Source organism: Asterias amurensis, chromosome 16 (assembly GCF_032118995.1).
Source record: "Asterias amurensis chromosome 16, ASM3211899v1".
NCBI lineage: Eukaryota > Metazoa > Echinodermata > Asteroidea > Forcipulatida > Asteriidae > Asterias > Asterias amurensis.
In genome coordinates, this window is record NC_092663.1 from 12,934,028 (window position 1) to 12,956,232 (window position 22,205).

A 22,205-nucleotide genomic window follows, 5' to 3' on the forward strand; every position below is an offset into this window, starting at 1 on the left:
CAGGAGTCTGCGTTTATGGTTTAAAGGCAGTGGACACTATTGTTAGTTACTCAAAATAATTATTATCGTCAAACCTTACTTGGTAACTAGGAATGGGGAGAGGGTGATGGTATAAAACATTGCGAGAACCAACTCCCTCTGAATTAACGTAGTTTTCGATAAAGAAGTAGTTTTCCATGAATTTGGTGCTCTGATTTTTGTCCTACCAATTTACTGCATGCGCAGCATTGCACACTAACCTAAATCTACCAAGCTCATATCCGAGCATGCTTGCGTGTGACATCTTAATCTCCAACTTCACACCATTCGTCATTGTCTACACGTCGTGTAACAACCACGCACCCCTTTTATTACACCTTCATTCTTAAACTAAAATGGAATAACTCTGATTCGAAGTGCACTTTTCTCATTTTTTGTTTTGTTTTGTCTTATATTTTTTCGAAGACGGTGTCATGCCATTCCAGTACCGACCAAGAAGGCATCATTGGGAGCTATGTACGCTGTGAGGAAACCGACAGGACCAGGTAAGTTTATTTTCAGTTTGATTGATAGCTTGGAAAGTAATGAGGGAGCGTAATTTGTTAAGGTTTATCTTAAAATAAACATTTTGTTCAGATTTAAAAGGGGCTCCACGCTCTAATTTAGCTTGGTTATTCACAAATTTTCCATTTGCTGGAGTCAAGATGAAAATTGGGGGGTGGGGGGACTCGATTATGTAAGATGCTATCGTGTTTGATACCCTTCAATTGCAATTCAAATATAAAGGGCCATACATTTTTGGACAGAAATTCTTCAGTTTCATTTCCAAATTGTCATCAAAAGGACATCAAGTCTGAGTTAATGTACCGACCAATGGGGAGAGGGTGATGGTATAAAACGTTGCGACAACCAACTCCCTCTGAATTAACATAGTTTTCGATTAAGAAGTAATTTTCCATGAATTTGGAAATTCTTGGATTGTGCATATATTGTTCCTTTACTAATATGTGGGTTTACTGTATTAATGTTTTGCAATTTGTCCTGTATTAAGGTTCTTGTTCATTCAATTGTTTGGACTATTGTAATGTTATTCGCTTTTGTACAGTTTATGGACTGGGCGCAATGTAATAGAACAAATTATTATTATTAATATTATTATTATTATTAGTTTTGTTTCGAGACCTCAGCATTTGATTTTGAGGTTTCGAAATCAAGCATCTGAAAGCACATAAGTTTGTGTAACAAGGGTGGGTGTGCTTTCTTTCATTATTGTCTTTCAACTTCGACGATCAATTGAGCTCACAAGTTTTTACTTCATGCATATGTTGACAAACGTCACCAAGAGTTAAGACTGGTCTTTGACAATTACCTATAGTGTCCAGTGTCTTTCAGCCTTTAGTCCACAAACTGTCCTGTCGGTTTCTTCGCAAAAAGTTCTTGAAAGTTGGTTTAATGGAAACAACAAGTTCATGACAATTGTTCGACTGTAAAGAAAATTTGAGAGAAAGAAAGCATAACAAATTATCAACGAAAAACTCAAGGACCCAATTTTGGGATGCTCTTTGTAATAATGGACCAATTTAAGGTGGAGGTTTTACACTTAATATTTTGACTTGATTGACATATTTTCAGGAGTCTGCAGTTCTGCTGGAAATGTGGTGTACTACCTGTCGATGACTGAAGCTCACAAAACATAGGTACATAGCTAGAGAATTATCTCTTTATAATCTTGTCTTCAGGGGAATGCTGGAATGCAGGCGGCGCCGGTGGTGGAGCTTAAGTTGCGCTGGATGGATGAGCATTTGGGAGGGAAGGATCAGAGCTGTTCTTGGCCGGTGATGCGTGAGAGTTGATTGCTGGCTGGATGTGAATTGCATTGGAGTGTGACATTCTTTAGGTGAGCTGCTGCTGGGAGGGTTGGCTCGAGGATGGGTGACCAGATGTCCATAATGAAGAAACCTATGTCTCTTGGAACTTTATGATGTGCTTGTATCTCGATGGCCTCCCTGACTCTGCATTGGTGTCAGGACTGTACAGGAGCTTTGAGTTCGGCTTGATTCCAATTGATGATGTGGTCGTGTTCTTGTGAATGTTTGATGATGGCTGATTTGTCGAGGTGTCCCAGTCTGCCATGTGCTTTGTGTCCTTGATTCATGTTGAGATGCTGCGCCAGGTTTCCGCGAAGTACACTTTACCGCAATCACAGGGAATGCGGTAAACGCCTGCTTTGTCTTGAGTGTCTCGCTTGTCCTTGTGTGTGTGGAGTGATGCTTGAATCTTGTTTGGTGCTGTGTGGAAGATCTTGACTTGAGCTTGACTGAAGATACTTTGAAACTTGTGAGAAGTGTGGCCGATATATGGGAGGGTGATTGCAGCCTTGAACTCTGGTTGTTCATCTGTTGTGAGACTTGGCTTGGGCTGGCTAAGATTGAATGTCTTGTAGTCGTTAAGTTGAAGTGAAGTCTTGACGTGGTGTAGTTTCTGCTTCAAGCTGCCTTTGTCACAGGTGTTGAAGGCCCAGCAAACCAAGGTGTTGCAGACAGCAGACTTGAAGCGAGGATGATGGAATGATGAGTTGTGAAGGTATCTATCGGGGTATTTTGGCTTGCGATGTACCGTTTGGGCTATAGTGCCATCAGCTTGTCTTGTTACTTGGACGTCTAGGACGGAGATAGTGTTGTTTTGTTCTTGTTCCATGGTGAATTGGATGTGTGGATGTTGACTGTTCGGGTGATGGAAGAACTCTTGGAGTGCTGTCTTGTCGTAAGGCCTAACCACAAAGGTGTCGTTAATGTAGCGGAGCCAGAGGTTAGGGCAAAGATTGACCTTCTCGATGCTGTCAAGTTCAAACTCCCCCATGAACAAATCTGCCAGGACCGAGGATAGAGGATATCTCATGGCGGTCCCAGAGGTTTGTTCATAGAATTTGTCTCACCACCTGAAGCTAGAAGCATAGACGCTGGTGATGAGGAGGTCGTGGACTTGTTCTGGAGTGAGGCTTGTACGGTCTGTCAGTGTAGGTTCGGCTTGAAGGCTTTGGTGGGCGATGTTGCATGCTTCTTCGATTGATATGTTGGTGAACAGTGACACGACATTAAAACTGACAAGGATATCAGTTGGACGGAGATGTATGTGCTTGATGATGTCGACTAACTTGCTTGTGTTGTTGATGTGATGTTCAGTGAGGCCAACTAGTCGATGGAGGTTCTTGGTGAGGTGTGTTGCAATGTTGTAAGAAGGTGAACCCTGGGATGCCACGATGGGGCGGAGAGGACCATCTGGCTTGTGGATCTTGGGTGGGCAGAAGAAACGTGGGCAGGTGAATGCGGATGGCTTGAGGTGACGGTACGTGGTGTTGTCTATGACTTGCGCTTGATAGAGAGTACAGAGTTTGGTGGTGAGTGTGCGTTCAATGACTGGGCTGGGGTTCCTTGGCAGGCATTGGTAGGTATTAGTTGACAGGATTTCATTTACTTGGTGGTCATAATCCGTTGTAGACATGACCATAGTGGCATTACCCTTGTCCACTGACATGATGTGGATGGTCTTGTCTTTGTGCAGGGCTCAGATATCAGCATTTTCTCGCCTGCTTGTGTAGGGTCTTGGTAACTTGGCATTTGAAGTCTTTGCAGAATTTGGATGCGGACTTGGTTGGCGACTGTCTTGTCCAGATGTTTGAGTGCAGGTTCAGTGGACTGATTGATGTCTTTGACTTGATTCATGCGAGGTGCGCTGGCGCCCACACATTGCACGATTCCAGTCAAAGATATTATTCAGTCTACCGAACCTGCGCTCAAACATCTAGACAAGACATTCGTCAACCATATCCGCATCCAGATTCTTCAAACTCTTCAAACACCAAGTTACCAAGACCCAACACAAGCAAGCAAGAACACGCCGCTATCCGAGCCATGCACAAAGACAAGTCTATCCACAACATTTCAACGAACATTGGTAATGCCACCGTGTTCATGTGCACAACAGATTCTGACCACAAGGTAACCGACATCCTGTCAACTGATACCTACCGACGCCTGCCAAGTAACTCCTGTTCAGTCATCGAATGCACCCCCACTACTAAATTCTGCACTCTCTATCAAGCGCAGGTCATAGACAACACCATGTACCGTCACCTCAAGCCATCCGCATCCGCCTAATCACGTTTTTTTGGCCAACCTTAAGAGCCACAAGCCAGATGTTCCTCTCCGTCCCATCGTGGCGTCTCGGGGTCACCCACCTACAATACTGCAAGACACCCCACCAAGACCCTTCATCCACTAGTTGGCCTCACTGAACATAACATTAACAACTCAAGCAAGTTCGTCGACATTATCAAATACATACATCTCCGTCCAACTGAGATCCTTGTCAGTTTTGACATCATGTCACTATTCACCAACATACCAACTGAAGAAGCATGCAACATCGCCGAACAATGCCTTCAATCCTAACCTACACTGGCAGACCGCACAAGACTCACTCCAGAACAAGTCCACGACCTCCTTATCACCTGCTTCTCCGCCTTTAGATTCAGGTGGCGAGACTAATTCTACGAACAAACCTCTGGGGCCACCATGGGATCTCCTCTATCCCCGGTCCTGATGGATTTGTTCATGGAGGAGTTTTAACTTGACGGTATCAAGAGCGCCAATCTTCGCCCCAACCTCAGGTTCCGCTACATTGACGACACCTTTGTGGTTTTGGCCCAACGGCAAGACAGCACTCCAAAAGTTCTTCCATCAACTGAACAGTCAATATCTACGTATCCGATTCAACATGGAACAAGAACAAAACAATGCTATCTCCTTCCTAGGTGCCGAAGTAACAAAACAAGCTGATGGCACTCTAGCCCACACGGTACATCACAAGCCAACGCACACCAACAGATACGTTCACAACTCATTATTCCACCATCCTCGCTTCAAGTCTGCTGTCTCCAACACCTTGGTCCGTTGGACCTTGGACACCTGTGACAAGGGCAGCTTGAAGCAGGAACTACAACACATCAAGACATCACGTCAACTTAATGGCTACAAAACTTTCAACCTCAGCGAGCCCAAGCCAAGTCTCACACCAGATGAACTACCAGCGTTCAAGGCTGCAATCTCCCTCCCAAACATTGGCCTATCTTCTCACAAGCTTCAACGTATCTTCATTCAAGCTCAAGTCAAGACCTTCCATACAGCATCAAACAAGATTCAAGCATCACTCCACACACACAAGGACAAGCAAGACACTCGAGACAAAGCCAGCGTTTACCACATTCCCTGCGATTACTGTGAAGTATACATCGTGGAACCAGGGCGCAATATCTCAACAAGAATCAAGGAACACAAAGCACATGGCACACTGGAACACCTCAACAATTCAGCCATCATCAAATATTCACACGAACACGACAGCATCATCACGTGGAATCAAGCCAAACTCATAGCTCATGTACAGTCCTGGCACCAATGCAGAGTCGGGGAGGCCATCGATATACAAGCACGCCATACAGTTCCAGAAGACATCGGTTTCTTCATTAACGACATCTGGTCACACATCCTCAAGCCAACCCTTCCAGCAGCAGCTCACCACAAGAATGTCACACTCCAATGCACACATATCCAGCCAGCAATCAACTCACATGCATTACCGGCCAAGAACAGCTTTGATCCATCCCGCCCAAATGCTCATCCATCCAGCACTTCTAAAGTTCGACCATCGCCTGTAGTCCAACATTCTCCTGAAGACGAGCAGAATAAACTGTTAGAAACACATGGTTGTCCCCGTAAATTCTTATTTCTCCACACCATGCAAAGCTTCAAACAATACATATCCAAGATGGGGTTAAATCGCAACAAACCTAGGTAGAATAGCTAGAGAATGATCTCTTTATGCTCAAAACTCTATTTCGAGATGCATTTTTCTCATTTTCTGTATTTTTTCTTTAATTTTTTTTACGGCGACGGTGATCCATCTGCCTATTGGAGACCAATGGAAACTGCACCATTCCAGTTGCGGCCATGAAGACATCAATGGGAGCTGTGTATCTTTGAGGAAAACGACAGGAAAAGGTAAGTTTATTTTAAGGGACCGTAAGTTGTTGAGATTTATCCTGAAATCAAGATTATGTCTAGATTTAAAAGGGGCAGTTCTGCTGGGGATGTGGTGTGCTACCTGCCGATGACCAAAAGCCATGATGCAACAGTGCCTGACTATGCGGACAGCATCCCAGCTGTCATTTAAGTGCACCAAACATAGGTAGATAGCTAGAGAATGATCTCTTTAATCTCTAAACTCTGTTGGGGAAGTGCATTTTGCTAATAGTTTGTATTTGTCGTTTATTTTTTACGGCGACGGTTAACTGGTTAAATGTTTAACCATCTGCCCATGGGAGTCCAGTGGAAACTGCACATGCCGGCCATGAAGTAATCATTGGGACCTTTGTACGCTGTGAGCAAAATGACAAGACAGGGTAAGTTTATTTTTAGTTTGATTGTTGGCAAATTTTGTGATTTTGACTGGAGCATAACTGTTTTCCTCTTCTGGATTAGTGATGTGAAAAAAATAACATTGTATTACATAAATGTGCCAAATACAACCTTGCAACATGAACTATAATTGTTCTACAGTAAAAAGTATTTGGTGAAAATAATTATACTGAAATGTCTTAATTGACATATATTTCAGGAGTCTGCAGATCTGCTTGGGATACCTGCTGATAACAAGCGCCAACATGAAAACAGCCGAGAGGATGCCTGCCTATGCGGACAACATCCCAGTTGTCATTGAAGTGCACCAAACATAGGTAGATAGCTAGAGAATGATCTCTTTAATCTCGAAACTTCATTTGTAATTTTGTTGTAGATGATTGTGACGACTGCGTGTCAACATGGACCATGAAGATGTGACGTCACAGTACAGAAAGATACATCATGGCTTGAGGAGATAGACTTATTCCTCAGCTACTCACCAGGGTTCTAAGTGGAATTTGAAGGTATGATCTGTTTTAGCGAAGCTTGAGATGAAAGTTTAGAAATCCATACAAGTGCAGACAATAGACATTTCTTAGGTTTCATTATTCAAACATAGTCCCATATACCTTAATAATAATAATAATAAATAGTTCTTATATAGCGCAAATTACAAAATAAAGTCTCTAAGGGCTTCTATGATTGAAAAGATGGGTTTTAAGTTTAGATTTAAATGTTCGTAGCGTGGCACAGTCTATGATATTGTTGGGAAGAGAGTTCCAAAGTCTTGGAGAAGCATATTTGAAGGAGCGATGACCGTTGACCTTGTCTGAAAAATGTATGTTAAAGCGTGCGCAGGAGGGTCACTGAGTGAGGGATATGCATACTTAATAAAAAGCAATTCTTGATATAGTATACACACATCTTTGACCTTTATATCCAAATCTCGCTCTAATTATTTTTTCTTTCTTTTTTGATCATATTTAATACAGGATTAACACGCTCGAAAATCTTCAAGTTGGACGCGTGAAGATGCTGTGCCACCTTATGCAACACCAATAAAACACTTGCTTCACCACCTCATCTAAGGCATCATGACAACAGATGAACATTGTCAACAGAATGAACCCAATGAACACAAACGAGACGAAGAGGCAGGCCAAGTTGGCGTTAGATGGATGACATCAGAGAATTTGGAAGCGTCACTTGGATGCGACAAGCGCAAGAACGATCAAGGTGGAATGGTGATGAAGAGGCCTTACTTCTGCAGTATGTAGCGACATTATCTAGATAGATATTTTGCCACTTACACAAAAATATTTACTCTGTACAAGGTCAAGACAACATAAGGTTATTTATAAAAGTAAACTCACTACCAATAAAAAGTAAACAAGTGTGTTAAGGACTGTATATAAGTGGTGATTTATGTAATGAAGTTTTGTATTGTAATAATGAATTCAATATAAATTGTAACTTTTATTTTGTGTCACTCTGTAATTCAATTAGTTATTATTCTAATTGTTTACATGGTATCTGTTCTTGGGTACCCTCACATGGTGGCCACCATGTTTTTTTACTGGTTACTATATGAAGACATGTAAACATTGTGACACACTTGGGGTTTAGAACTCTTTTTAAAGTTTGTTATGTCAAAGGTCATGACCTTGTGTGTGTTTGAGTACTCATTAACCAGGTTTATAATTACAAAGGTCTAGACATTGTTCATGGTATTTATTAAGGATAATCAGTCCAGTTTTTGAGTACTCTTAACGTCGTTAAACAAGTGTGTTAAGGACTGTTTATAAGTGGTGATTTATGTAATGAAGTTTTGTATTGTAATAATGAATTAATTAAAAATTGTAACTTTTATTTTGTGTCACTCTGTAATTCAATTATTTGTTATTCTATTGTTTACATGGTATCTGTTCTGGGGTACCCTCACATGGTGGCTACCATGTTTCTTTACTGGTTACTATATGAAGACATGTCAATATTGTGACACACTTGGGGTTTAGTAACTCTTGTTAAAGTTTGTAATATCAAAGTTTTTGAGTACTCTTAACGACGTTAAACAAGTGTGTTAAGGACTGTATATAAGTGGTGATTTATGTAATAAAGTTTGGTATTGTAATAATGAATTAATTATAAATTGTAACTTTTATTTTGTGTCACTCTGTAATTCAATTATTTGTTATTCTAATTGTTTACATGGTATCTGTTCTGGGGTACCCTCACATGGTGGCCACCATGTTTTTTTACTGGTTACTATATGAAGACATGTAAATATTGTGACACACTTGGGGTTTAGTAACGTTTGTTAAAGTTTGTTATGTCAAAGGTCATGACCTTGTGTGTGTTTGAGTACTCATTAACCAGGTTTATAATTACAAAGGTCTAGCCATTGTCCATGGTATTTATATGGATAATCAGTCCAGTTTTTGAGTACTCTAAGAGTCTTAACGACGTTAAAAAAGTGTGTTAAGGACTGTATATAAGTGTTGATTTAGGTAATGAAGTTTTGTATCGTAATAATGAATTAATTATAAATTGTAACCTTTTATTTTGTGTCACTCTGTAATTCAATTATTTATTATTCTAATTATTAACATGGTATCTGTTCTGGGGTACCCTCACATGGTGGCCACCATGTTTTTTACTGGTTACTATAGGAAGACATGTAAATATTGTGACACACTTGGGGTTTGTAGTAACTCTTTTTCAAAGGTCATGACCTTGTGTGTGTTTGAGTACTCATTAACCAGGTTTATTATTACAAAGGTCTAGACATTTTCCACGGTATTTATTAAGGGTATGCAGTCCAGTTTTGGAGTACTCTTAACGACGTTATTTGATAACAAGGTTATGACATTGTTTATGGTGTTTACATGTAAATACGGTTTCGAGTACTCATTAACGAGGTTTTGTAATTACAAAGGTCATGCCATTTTCTAGGGTTTTTATTAAGGGTGTTTGATTCAGGGAATGACCGGGTTGGTGGCTTTGCGCTGTAAGGTTGACATTGTTTGCAGTGTTAATTATGGGTGTTTGAGTACTCATTAACGATGTATTATGATCTCTTTTCACTGTTAATTGTGGGGTGGGAGATGACAACCTTCACGTGGTCCACCCTGTTGTTAACTAGTTGTCATCAAACAATAGAGCTTTATAACCATGTTTATAAAGCTCTATGCACCAAACCAATTTGTTAATGACATTGTGATGACATTTTCTTTGGTGTTTATTTAGAGAGTTTGAGTACTCATTAAGGTTGACATTGTTTGCAGTGTTAATTTAGTGTGTTTGAGTACTCCGATGTATTAGGATCTCTTTTAACTGTTAATTGTGGGGTGGGAGATGACAACTTCACGTGGTCCACCCTGTTGTTAACTAATTGTCATCAAACAATAGAGCTATATAAACAAAGCTCTATGCAGCAAAAACAAAATTTTAATTACAAGGTCATGACATTTTCCTTGGTGTTTATCTAGGGGGTTTGAGTACTCATTAACGATGTAGATTTTAAACGATCTCTTTAAACTGTTATTTGTGGGGTGGGAGGTGACAACCTTCACGTGGTCCATCCTGTTGTTAACTAATTGTCATCAAACATTAGAGCTATGAATATACAAGTTTAAAGCTCTATGCATCAAACCATACCCTTTTCATGAAATGCCCGCAGTAGATTTGAACAAATGTGTGGAAATGTTGTTTGTTCTTTTATGCAAATCACTTGTTTATTTTGTAAGATGTTACGGGAAACAGCAGGGTCACGGCAAACGTGCGGCGTGCGCCGTCTCCGTTTTTACGTAAACTCATTTTGGGGAAGATGTTAGCCCTGGCGGCCTTACACTTTCGTTTTGTACTACAGTGACGTCCTGGACATCAGGGTACATTTCTGGGGCGGAAAATTTTCACAGCTTCATAACTCAAATCTTACCTGCAAGAAAGCACCAATTTCAACAGATTCACATTCCATGGCAGCATATGTTTTTCTGCGGTGGGTTTTGATCGTCATATATTTTTCACAAATCCGTCATTTTCATGAAATATGCAGCTCCCAACGTTAAGGAATTCCCATTTTTGTTCGTACTCTCACAGTCTGCCGTGTGTACGCAAGACGCACGACGCGCAAATTTTGAATTGTGTTGTTAAACGCTGTGCAGTCAAGATACGGTGACCAAGAATTCATGCGTCTAAGCTTGCATCATGCGTCTTGCACGCGAATGTATACGCGTACGCACGACAACAGACAACACTGTGAGAAAACGATCGTAACGGGAATTTTTTAACGTTGGAAGCTGCATTATTTCACGAAAATGACGGATTTGTGAGGAATATAAGAGGACCAAAACCCACCGCTGAAAAATGTATGCCGCCATGGAATGTGAATCTGTTGAAATTAGTGGCTTGTTGCAGGTAAGATTTAAGTTATGAAGCTGTGAAATTTTTCCGCCCCAGACACGGGTTTCAATAGTTAGGACTCTGTTCCTGTGTGTACAGAGAAAGAGTCCTATATAGGGTTAGGGAAGATGTATGCTGTTTAGTGTAACCCGTTCGTATGTAAGCAAAAGAAACAAAACAAAGCGCCCGCATAGCGCGTTTGCGCTGCTGGAATAGAACGCGCGTATGTCATGTAACCCTGACGTCATAATCAATTCCATAAAAAAAATTACGAAACTGTAACATTTTGCCCATTTTTTGACACCGAAAAAATATGTTTCCCGCAGTAAAAATGTAAAAAGCTAACAACGGCAAAATTCTTCAAGATACTTAAAATATGCATTCAAATATCTAAGGTAATGGGAAACAGTCAGGGTCACGGCAAACGTGAAGGGTTCATAAAAAAAAGAGTTATATTCATAACACACTTTGCGACGGTTTTTCTTTAAAATGTGCATACGGTTAAACAAATTTGACAACCCTTCATTTAGCAAAACATCTCAAGATAATCCTCCTTCATTTTAAGTGTTGTTCAAATATTTCCCACCAAGCGGAGCGTTTTACTGACGTGCTTATGAACACTCGGATTTTCTCATGAATTCTCAAAGGGTCTGGGAGCGCCTATTCTGATCACGATTTTGCAAAGAAACGCTGCGCGTCAGCTTCATTATCTCGTAGTTGTGCACTGACTGAGCCAAAAGGGAATTAATGACTTGATGAACTTTTAAGAATGTTCATGATCAGTCCATGCATCAAACAGTTCATGACATGTTCATCACAGCAGTTCATGAACCAAGTTCATGAACTGATCCATTCCATTAATGGACAAGTTAAAAAAGTTTTGTGTGTTTTCATAAAAGTCAATTTATAAGCTTTCTTTGCAGTTAATGAACTCTAATGAATAATCATAACTCAACTGTGTATTAACTTAACTCCCTGTTTACAAATTGGTATACATTTTTCTTCTAAATTTAATTATTTACAGTTTCTGTATGTCAGTGATAGTAGTGATCATGAGTATCATAATTACCAGGCACTTTACTCTGACAATTTTTTTTCCTGCCCTTTAGGTGTACAGTAATTAGTTTTAAAAATTTCAATTTATTTGCCAGGTTAACATTACGCATTTATAAAATAAAGACATTGATCATGTGAAACAAGAAACAACTGTGTGATGTAGAATGATCATTGTAAAGTAATAGAAAACACCCTGCCCTGTAAAACACTCTGCATTGTTTTGTTGTCAAATGAAAATGTGCCTGTGTGAATTATGATTAATTTTGTTCACCTAAAAGAACTCGGGCAAAATCCGAGTCGGTTTCCTTTGATTTTGAAACTTGGCACGGTGACAGTTTTATTAAAGAGATAGTTACACAGTAAGTAGTAGTGTTTGTTTTGAAGAACATCGTTGGTTATCAACTCTTATTCTAGAAATTAAAACGTCACTTTGTATACAACATAAATTTGTCTTGCAACAGTCTCTTTAAATCCTCCATAACAACACATCGAACAAATGGAAGAAACAAATCAAGCAGGGACAATCTTCATAATTTCCACAAATTTAAAGTTGTCGTTTTTGCCACTATTTACACTAATGTATGTATACATAAGCCGTGATAGTAGTCAAATTTACGTATATAATTTTCACCTAAAATCTTCAAGCAAATGTTTCTTGAAACAACCCCAAACAAAAGTGTCAATAACATAGACAAAAGGAATGACGGGAGGTTTTATATGGCCTCAACATTATTACTTATTTTTCTATCTTGTAGAAATGCCGAAAACTACAAACTTTTTGCATTAACAAGTGCAAATAACCAGTGGAGCCTTACGTGTTTCTAAGTTTTGCTGCATGCTCTCGTCCGTCCGTCAAGCGTCGTCGTCCACAGCTAGTTTTGACGCGGATTTGGTGATTTTTGATGCCGATCCGAAACATTGATGGACATCTTTTCTCGGTAAGAAGTTGATTTTGTGCACGGTGGTCTTAACTGGTCACTCTCAAACTGTTAAATGATCAACGTCAATTATTTTAGGATTATATCAGATACTTAATTAAGATTTCCATTAAACATTATTATCAAATAACATGTTCATCCATGGAGCAATAAACTATTTATTGCTCCATGGTTCATCCTACTCCTAAATCCTAGCCCCATTATGATAATATCGATATGCCACAAACATGGCCCAATACAGTGGATTTTTTGACCGATTTATTGGGCTAGGTCATCCCTTATTGTTATTCTTATTCTTTATTTGGCCATTAAACAATAACAATATACAAACAGACAGTATGTAAAATAAATAATATAAAAACAAAACTAAAAGTAAATACAAAGCAAGACAAACAGTCTGACAGTACGGCACAGGAAATTACAAAACAACCCTAATGTGATGGCCAGCCCCCGATTTCACGAAACTCATCGCAAGTAGCGACGCATCGCAGGGTTTGCGAAGCGTCGCAGACCTAAGACACGTCGAGGCTGCGACGAGTTCCATAATCCATTTCACCAAACACGTCGTAAGTGCGACGAGTCGCAATACAAACTATTTTCATTCTTAATAAAAAACAACCTTTTGGACAAGGATGAACTGCTAAAGTTCTGCGGCTGTTTTATGTTATGTACATGTACAGCTTGGTCATGAAACGGTCGTGTATTATAGTTCATTCAATTTCAAGATGGCAGACACTCAACCTAGTGTTTAGGTTTGGGTTGTTTTGGTTGATTTATAATTATTAATTGGTTGAGTTGTTTAAGTTTGTTTGTACTTTGTTATGCGTATGTTTGTTTTCTTTAACCCGTCCTTTTTTTTTTTGGGGGGGGAGGTAAATTTCCATTTGTTGTCTAGTGTCTTCCCGATTGGTTCACAGAAGTTACGTGTGGTAATTGTTATGTCCTTTCATGCATTTTTTACGTAAACAAATGAAACAAAGCATTCTTACGACGTGTTCTTCCTCATTGTCAAAGAACTTATGATGTATCCAATGCATCGTAACTTTGATGAAACAACTTGCAACTTGATGAAACAACTTACGATGTGTAACCGGTCGCAACTTGAACTTGCGACGCGTCGCAGCGCGTGGTGAAATCGGGGGCAGGATCAACAAAAGTATAATTAAACACTGTAGCGCGAACTCCTGTTAATCCACTCACATAGGGAGGCAAACTCACTATATTATATACTCTCTTTGGAAAATAAAAACAATTAAAAGTAAATATAAATAATCTGTATACACAAAGCACAACTTGAAACAACAAAACCAAAAACAAACACCAGAAATTAGACAAGCAAATAAATAAATAAATAACCAAATTGTTAATTAAAAAATGTAAACAAAAAGTAACAATAAGTAAATGAATAAATAGTTGGAAAGGTACATGTAACAAGAAATATAGCAACAAATAAATCAAAATATGGATGGATAAACAAAAAATAGGTCAATAAATAAACAGACAAATCGATAAAATAACAATGCAAGCAACGAAAAGTTAATCAAACTATTCCTTTTCCAACATACATACCTTTACATCAATAAAAGGATAATTAAATATGAATAAAACAACCGATCAATTAATAAACAAATAATCAATAAACCAGAAATTAGATAAGCAAATAAATAGTTAGATTAATAAATAACAAAAATATTGATATTTTATTTCTGAGTTACATGCACTCATCCGTCTATCTATCCACTCATTCAATCATTCATTCGACCATATTTTTCCTTTATTATATCCAACTGCAGGTATAAATGTAGAAATCAACCTTCAAGCAGTACTGGACTACCATGAAATAATGCAACTAATCCTCCGCCCCACTAGCCTTTTGTCAAGGCCTTCGTGGCTTAGAAACTAGTTTGGTAGAGCCGTGATTCGAAGCGCCTGGAAGGGGATTTTTGCAGGCTGGTCTAACCTTCCAGTCATTTTGAATGCGGATCTATGAAGCAATGAAGGCTACAGTCCCCCTGGTGGTACACAAGAGTATCAGACCAGTTGTCAGTAAAAGTTCTCATGCACTGAACACTTAAAGGCACTGGACACCTTTGGTAACCAGTCTTCTCACTTGGTGTATGTCAACATAATGCACACAAAAACAAACCTGTGAAAATTTGAACTCAATCGGTCGTTGAAGTTGCGAGAGTATAATGGAGGAAAAAACACCCTTGTTGCTCAAGTTATGTGCTTTCAGATGCAAAATTCGAGCTTGAAGTCAATCAAATATTTGAGTGAGAAATTTTTGTTCTTCTCACAAACTACGTTATTTCAGAGGGAGCCATTTCTCACAATGTTTTATACTATCAACAGCTCACCGTTACCTGTTACCAAGTAAATTACCAATAGTGTTCAGTGTCTTTAATAAGGGAATAAAAGGGTAGCGACAGGTTGTTACGTGTGATCGGCTTGGGCGAGGGTCTTGAGCGCATGGCAATGACCCTGCAAGGTTTAAACGGACATTTAAGAATGAGTCACTACTTTTTTATTCGGAATCATAAATGCCCTTTTGTTTTAAACATTACAAAAATACAATTACATGTACAGACACTTTGACCGTTTAAAATTTGAGTTTTGAAATATTTTTTTCAAAACCTTTGTGGAGAGTCTGTTGTGCGTGGGTTGTGTGTACGCGCGCAAGCTTAGAAATAGATTACGTGCGCACTTAGAAGTAGATTAAGGGTTGTTTCTAATAGCTAGTATGAACTGCATTTTGCGTGATAATCTTGTGCAGAGGCCAGCCAGTTATAAGCACTGGTCATTATCAACCATTTAAACACCCTCACGTGACGCGCGATCCACCAATAGGAGTAGAGAAACTGTCTGGGGTATATTTTATGAATGCTTTTTAAATCTCTATTCCATACAATGCTTTTCATAGTGTCATTGTGTTATTAACATCTCAAAATCTTTTTATGCCTCTCTAGTAGAAAGTAATTAGTGAAAGAAACCTGCATTATGTGACATTCAAGAGATGTGTCCTGTAACCCTGCAGTGAACATGTGAATTAAACATGGCAGGAGATTTAAGTTTGTAGCAAGTAATGGTCTTTTGCCATTGTTCAACAGTGGCTGTCAATCTTTAGCTTCCATGGAATTGCAACAAAATGTTGTTAAACACACTTGCTTGGCAAACAAATTACTTCTCACAAACTGTTGTTTAAAATGTTCAATACATTTTCACACAAAAACGGTTTTTGGGATACATAACTTTGAGTGAGCAATGAATGCTCACCCACAATAGGACCTTGGTCAGACAATTTTCTCACAAGAAAAAGGTTTAAGTTCAAAACAATTTCAAAGTTGGAAGCACTTTCTATTATTATGACAGATTTCTGTTAAATGCATAGAGCTATATATATTGATGTGACTAGAGTGCTAACACCCCATTATACACGCAATAAAGTTTTGAAGCCGTGTGGGCGCATCAAATGTTCATGTACAAACGAATACAAAAAGCTTGATATTTTGTCCGGCAAGTGTACGGCTATTTGCATGATAGTGCATTTGTTATTTTGTATGTGTCATCGAACCAAAAGATGCAGCAAATGTAAACGCACAATCTGCTGATGAGCGTCCAAACTGCGAGCGTCATTTGCGTCATGTTTAAAAGGCATGTATACTATTTTAAGTTTTCGTAGCGCAGACAGATGTAATGGGCAGTTGCGTAGGAAAGCGCACACGGCGAATTAAAAAAAAAAGCGTCAATGTGAATTAAAATCGTGTCATAGTCATGCAACACATCAAACATGTTTGTTCCCAGGGTGGCTTCAAAACACAGAGCAAGTTAGCGCTATATTAAAGGAACACGTTGCCTTGGATCGGACGAGTTGGTCAAAACAAAAGCGTTTGTAACCGTTTTTTATAAAATGCATATGGTTGGAAAGATGTTTTAAAAGTAGAATACAATGATCCAAACAAGTTTGCCTCGAAATTGCGTGGTTTTCCTTCTACTGTGCGAACTAACATGGTCGGCCATTTATGGGAGTCACTTGAAAATTTTGACCCCCATAAATGGCCGACGTGTTAGTCGACGAGGTAAAAGGAAAACCACGCAATTTCGAGGCATGTTTGTGTGGATCATTGTATTCTACTTTTACAACATCTTTCTACCCATATGCATTTTATAAAAAACGGTTACAAACGCTTTTCAAAGACCAACTCGACCGATCCAAGGCAACGTGTTCCTTTAATGTAGATTATTATTATTATTATTATTATTATTATGAAGAAGTTTATTTTATGCTATCTACGATACATCCTACAGAGCCGGATCCAGACTATGGATCTGAGGCGCTAAAGGGGTGATGTTATTTAATGGACAGAATTCTACGTAGTATGTGAGCTGTGCCGAGGAGTGCAATCTTCTGGACTAAGTTGATGCTTATGCTGCCAGGGATACGTTCAATGAATTTCTCCAGTCCTTTCTTTACTAGTCCCAGAGCTCCGATGACCACTGGGATTGTCTCGGTCTTCATACTCCACATTCTGCTAATCTCGATCTCAAGGTCTTTGTATTTAGACAGCTTCTCGGCAACTTTAATTGAGGTGTTTCGTTCGGAAGGTATTGACACATCAATTAGTATACACCTCTGGTCTTTCTTGTCCTTGATGATGATGTCGGGTCTGTTGGCTTTAATCTCTTTGTCAGTATGGATTGGCATGTCCCAGAGGATGGTGACTACATCATTCTCTGTGACCGTTGTCGGCTGATGTTTGTACCACTCCCCTGTCGTCTCTATGTTGTAATGCCTGCAAATTTTCCAGTGAAGGTACGCCGCTGTCTTATTGTGTCGATGAATAAACTCCGTCTTCGCCAGCTCTGGACATCCAGAGATAATATGGTCTACGGTTTCTTCATATTTTCCGCATATCCTACATTGTGGGTCTATTCCATCTTTGATGATGCGATGGTGAAATGATCTGGTGGCGAGACTCTGGTCTTGGGCGGCAATGATAAGACCCTCCGTCTCTGCTTTCAGCCCGGTGTTTTTAAGCCATTGGTGTGTCTTCAGTTGGTCAACATCTGCTTCTTTCGTCCTTTTTGGATACTTCCCGTGCATTACCTTGTCTTCCCAGGTTTTCTGTAGTTGTTCATGACCCTTGGTTTTTGCTGTCTTCTTTACTCGCTTTGTATAGATAGTTGTTGCTTCATTATCTGATGGTGTGATTTCTGAGTAGTCAAGTTCTCTTTTGAATTTTACTGCTTCTTTTTTGATGGAGTAGAGCTTTTTCTTGTCATCATGTTGTTTCACTATTTGGAGGAGTGGGTCATTAGTTTTCGTCAGATAAGCATCTAGACCGATTGTGGAGGTTTTGAAGGGCAGTTCAAGCTGGATCAGGCCACGTCCTCCAGTTGATCTTGGCAGGTACATCCTGTCAATGTCTGCTTTTGGATGGTGCATCCTGTTCATGGTCATTATTTTTCGTGTCTTTGCATCCATCCTCTTAATCTCCGACAGTTTCCAGTTGATGATATTGAAACTGTACGATACTACAGGTATTGCAATGGTGTTGATAGCTTCAAATCGGTTGGCTGCATTAAGTTCACTCTTCAGTATCATCCGCACTCTTCTATAATACTCTTTCCGGACCTTCTCCTTCATGGCTGAGTGTTGTATGCCGTTACCTTCATTTATTCCAAGGTATTTGTATGTACCCTCTTGGTCCATCTCCTTGATTTTAGTGACAGTGTCAATGTCTAGGTCTGTTGTTTTGGTGAGTTTTCCCCTTATGAATGTGGCTTTGGCACACTTATCGAGTCCGAACTCCATCCTGATGTCGTCACTGAAGGTCTTCACAATGGTGAGCAGACCCTTTTGCTGGTTGTCATCCTTGGAAAATGTCTTGAGGTCATCCATGTAGACAAGATGGTTAAGTTTGCCATTTTCGGATGTGTATCCGTAACTACTGTTGTTCAGCAGGTTGCTAAGTGGTGCTAGCGCTAAACAGAAAAGTAGTGGTGATAGTGAATCTCCTTGGAAAATCCCGCATCTAATGTTAATCGGTCTTGATGTTAACGACCCTTCTGCATGGTGGAGATTCAAGGTGGTTTTCCAGTTCATCATGCTTGCTGTGATGAAGTTGACAGTAGTTGGACATATTTTGTAGATTTCAAGGCATTTTCTTATCCAGGAATGAGGTACACTATCAAATGCCTTCTTGTAGTCAATCCACGCTGTTGATAAGTTTTTTTTCTTAAATTTGGCTTCTTCCATTACGGTTTTGTTGATCAGTAGCTGGTCTTTGCAGCCATAGCTTCCTTTCCTACACCCTTTCTGTTCTACTGGTAGCAAGTTGTTTTCATCAAGGAAGCTATACGTCCTCTCTGTTAGGATGGAGGTGAGGATTTTGTACATTGTGGGCAGGCAGGTGATTGGTCTATAGTTCTTAGGGTTCCGAGTCTCTTCCGACTTTGGAAGCAGGAATGTAGTTCCTCGTGTCAGCCATTCGGGGCATTTCTCTGGGTGTTTGACTATGTCGTTGTAGGCCAATGCAAGATCTTCGTGGATGCTAGGCAAGTTTTTGATCCAGAAATTCGCAATTCCGTCTAATCCCGGTGCCTTCCAGTTATTGGTTTTATTGATAGCTGCAGTGGTCTCAATGGTGTTTATATCTGACCATTCTTGGCTCGTTACATCTGTGTATTGGTCCTGTTGCTGTTGGATCCAGGTAGCTCGGACGTTATGCATTTTGTTGTTTTCAAGGATCTTACTCCAAAACTCCTCAACTTCTTCTATAGTGGGTGGCTCGGTGACATCTATCTTCTTATTGCTAAGCTCACGGTATAATTTCTTTGCATCTTCTTTAAAGATCTTGTTTTGCCAAAAGAACTTGCTCCTTTTGTCAAATCTTCTGAGTCTATGTGCCTTTGCTTGGATCCGTTGTTTGAGTATTTCTTTGGCAGTTGATATGTTTTCCTTACATTTGATTTTAAATTTTCGTTCCAGATGTTTTCTTTTCCTGTCTTTGATGTTGGAATTCCGTTCAACTTCACTCAGGAGTGATAGTTGTCCACGTAGTTTCTTAATCTCCTTCTCTATGTTCTCCTTCCAAACAGGCTTCCTTCTCTTCCGCTTCCGTTCTTGCCTAGGTTTCTCTCCCACTGTGTCTGCAATGGTTGAGGCGGCTGCATGTATGAGTTGGTTTATCTCTGTTATGTTCAAAGGTCTCGTCATCTCACCTGTGATATTTTGGATGGCTTCATTGGCGAGTCTAAGGACTTCTATGGATAGGTTTTTCTTTATTTTTGGGATTCGTGGTCGTTGTTTGAAAGACGTTTCCTTCAGTGTTTCAAATTTCTGCTTTATGTTGTTTATCATTTCGTTTAACTTTACATTGTCTCCTTCTTGGGTAGTCTCTGTTTGGTGTTGTGTCAATGGGGGGTCAACAGTGGCATTTCCTGTTGGTTCTTCTTCCTCAGCAGCGGTAGCTATCTCATCTGGATTGTCACTAACTATATCGTTGTGGTTGATGATGCTCACCCTTATCTTTACTCTGATGTTTTCAAGTTCCATTTCTGTTAGACGTTGTTTGGATACAATGTCACGTCTAACGTTGGAGAGTTTGTTAGCATCTAGATTCAGTCGATCTGCTGGGTGTTTTTTTCGCCAGATATTGTAGGCGGCTTTGGTTGTTGATGTCTCAGTCGGGTTTAGAGAAGCGGTGTAGAATGCTTCCATAACATCTTTATACTCTTCCCGGGACCATTTGTTTCTTGTGACTTTTTTCGGGTTTCCAGTGGTTGCACATAGGGGGCCATTTTGAGGTGCGTCCTCTGCATGGGGTTCCTCTAGTACTTGGTGGGTAGAGCTTGTTCCAGCAGCATACTTTTCGATCCCAATCTGGTTCCTCAGTGGAGATCGCGGTCCACGTTGACCCGCGTGACGACCGATGCGGTTTGTTGATCTGGTAAGTTGGAGTGGCGTATTGTTACTAGCTGTCGGCAGGGCTCTTTCGGTGATTGGTATAGCTGGGTTGCCAAACATGCGTTGCCTGGTCCGCCGTGACATGGGCGAAGGGGGTTGAACTTCTGCGCTCATTATTATTTTGTAAGTTACGTCAACAAAGGCAACACTACAAATCGTTGTGCGTAGATCTTTGCTTCTGCGTCGTTGTGGGAGTTCTAAGGCGATGCGTTAAAGGCGCGGGCGTTGTGTTTTCCCGCACCGAACAAAGATGCACCACCGAATTTAAATTTGTAGTGTATATTTATCGATGAAAAACTACTTTTCTCACCTCCGTTTTGCAGAAAGTTGATGTCGTAGTAGTTCCTTACTTTCCCAGTGCTGTCTATGTCACACGAATTGTACTTACTCCAAACTTGGCGATTTTCTGTTCAGGGGATCTCCAAATTTTATGTCAAAATTACGGAGCACGATGTTCGCCCTGTTTACTGGCCAAATCTTATTCTTATTATTATTATTATTATTATTATTATTATTATTATTATTATTATTATTATTATTATTATTATTATTATTATTATTATTATTATTATTATTATTATTATTATTATTATTATTATTATTATTATTATTATTATTATTATTATTATTATTATTATTATTATTCAATATGTATAGCTCTATGGTTAAACGCAACCTTAAAATTTGTTTTTTATGTGATTATTTGACATTAATATGTGGAACTCAGTTTTGTAATTGCGATGGATTTTTTCAATAAACCTGTTTTATATTAAATTGAATTAATTTTGTCAACTTTAATTTGCATTGCATTGATTAAGGTTCTTCCTCTTTAATGCTTTATTCTGGCCCTATGCTTTAGCATTGAGTAGGATTCTGGCCCTATGCTTAAGCATTGAGTAGGATTCTGGCCCATGCTTTAGCATTGAGTAGGATTCTGGCCCTATGCTTTAGCACTGTGTAGGATTCTGTCCCTATGCTTTAGCACTGTATAGGATTCTGTCCCTATGCATTGAGTAGGATTCTGGCCCTATGCTTTAGCATTGAGTAGGATTCTGGCCCTATGCTTTAGCACTGTGTAGGATTCTTTCCCTATGCTTTAGCATTGAGTAGGATTCTGGCCCTATGCTTTAGCATTGAGTAGGATGCTGGCCCTATGCTTTAGCACTGTGTAGGATTCTGTCCCTATGCTTTAGCACTGAGTAGGATTCTGGCCCTATGCTTTAGCATTGAGTAGGATGCTGGCCCTATGCTTTAGCACTGTGTAGGATTCTGTCCCTATGCTTTAGCACTGTGTAGGATTCTGTCCCTATGCTTTAGCATTGAGTAGGATTCTGGCCCTATGCTTTAGCATTGAGTAGGATTCTGTCCCTATGCTTTAGCACTGTGTAGGATTCTTCCCCTATGCTT

The 22,205-nt window shown here is 39.7% G+C and overlaps 2 protein-coding genes and 1 long non-coding RNA gene across 3 annotated transcripts in view; 2 read left to right on the forward strand and 1 right to left on the reverse strand.

Moving 5' to 3' along the window:
• LOC139948953 (peroxisomal carnitine O-octanoyltransferase-like) overlaps positions 1-22,205 on the forward strand; it is a 100,636-nt gene that overhangs the window by 59,198 nt on the left and 19,233 nt on the right. The window lies entirely within an intron of this gene.
• Positions 10,063-16,737, forward strand: LOC139948984 (uncharacterized). The gene is made up of 3 exons (XR_011787503.1): positions 10,063-10,853; positions 12,650-12,832; positions 14,626-16,737. It is a non-coding gene; the product is annotated as an uncharacterized lncRNA (long non-coding RNA).
• Positions 17,181-20,912, reverse strand: LOC139949208 (uncharacterized). The gene has a single exon (XM_071947603.1). It carries the CDS (start codon positions 20,910-20,912, stop codon positions 17,181-17,183), a length of 3,732 nt encoding a protein of 1,243 aa, XP_071803704.1.

Coding starts and splice junctions, on each gene's coding strand:
- LOC139949208 (XM_071947603.1), bottom strand. CDS start 20,912: ATGAGCGCAGAAGTTCAACCCCCTTCGCCCATGTCACGGCGGACCAGG.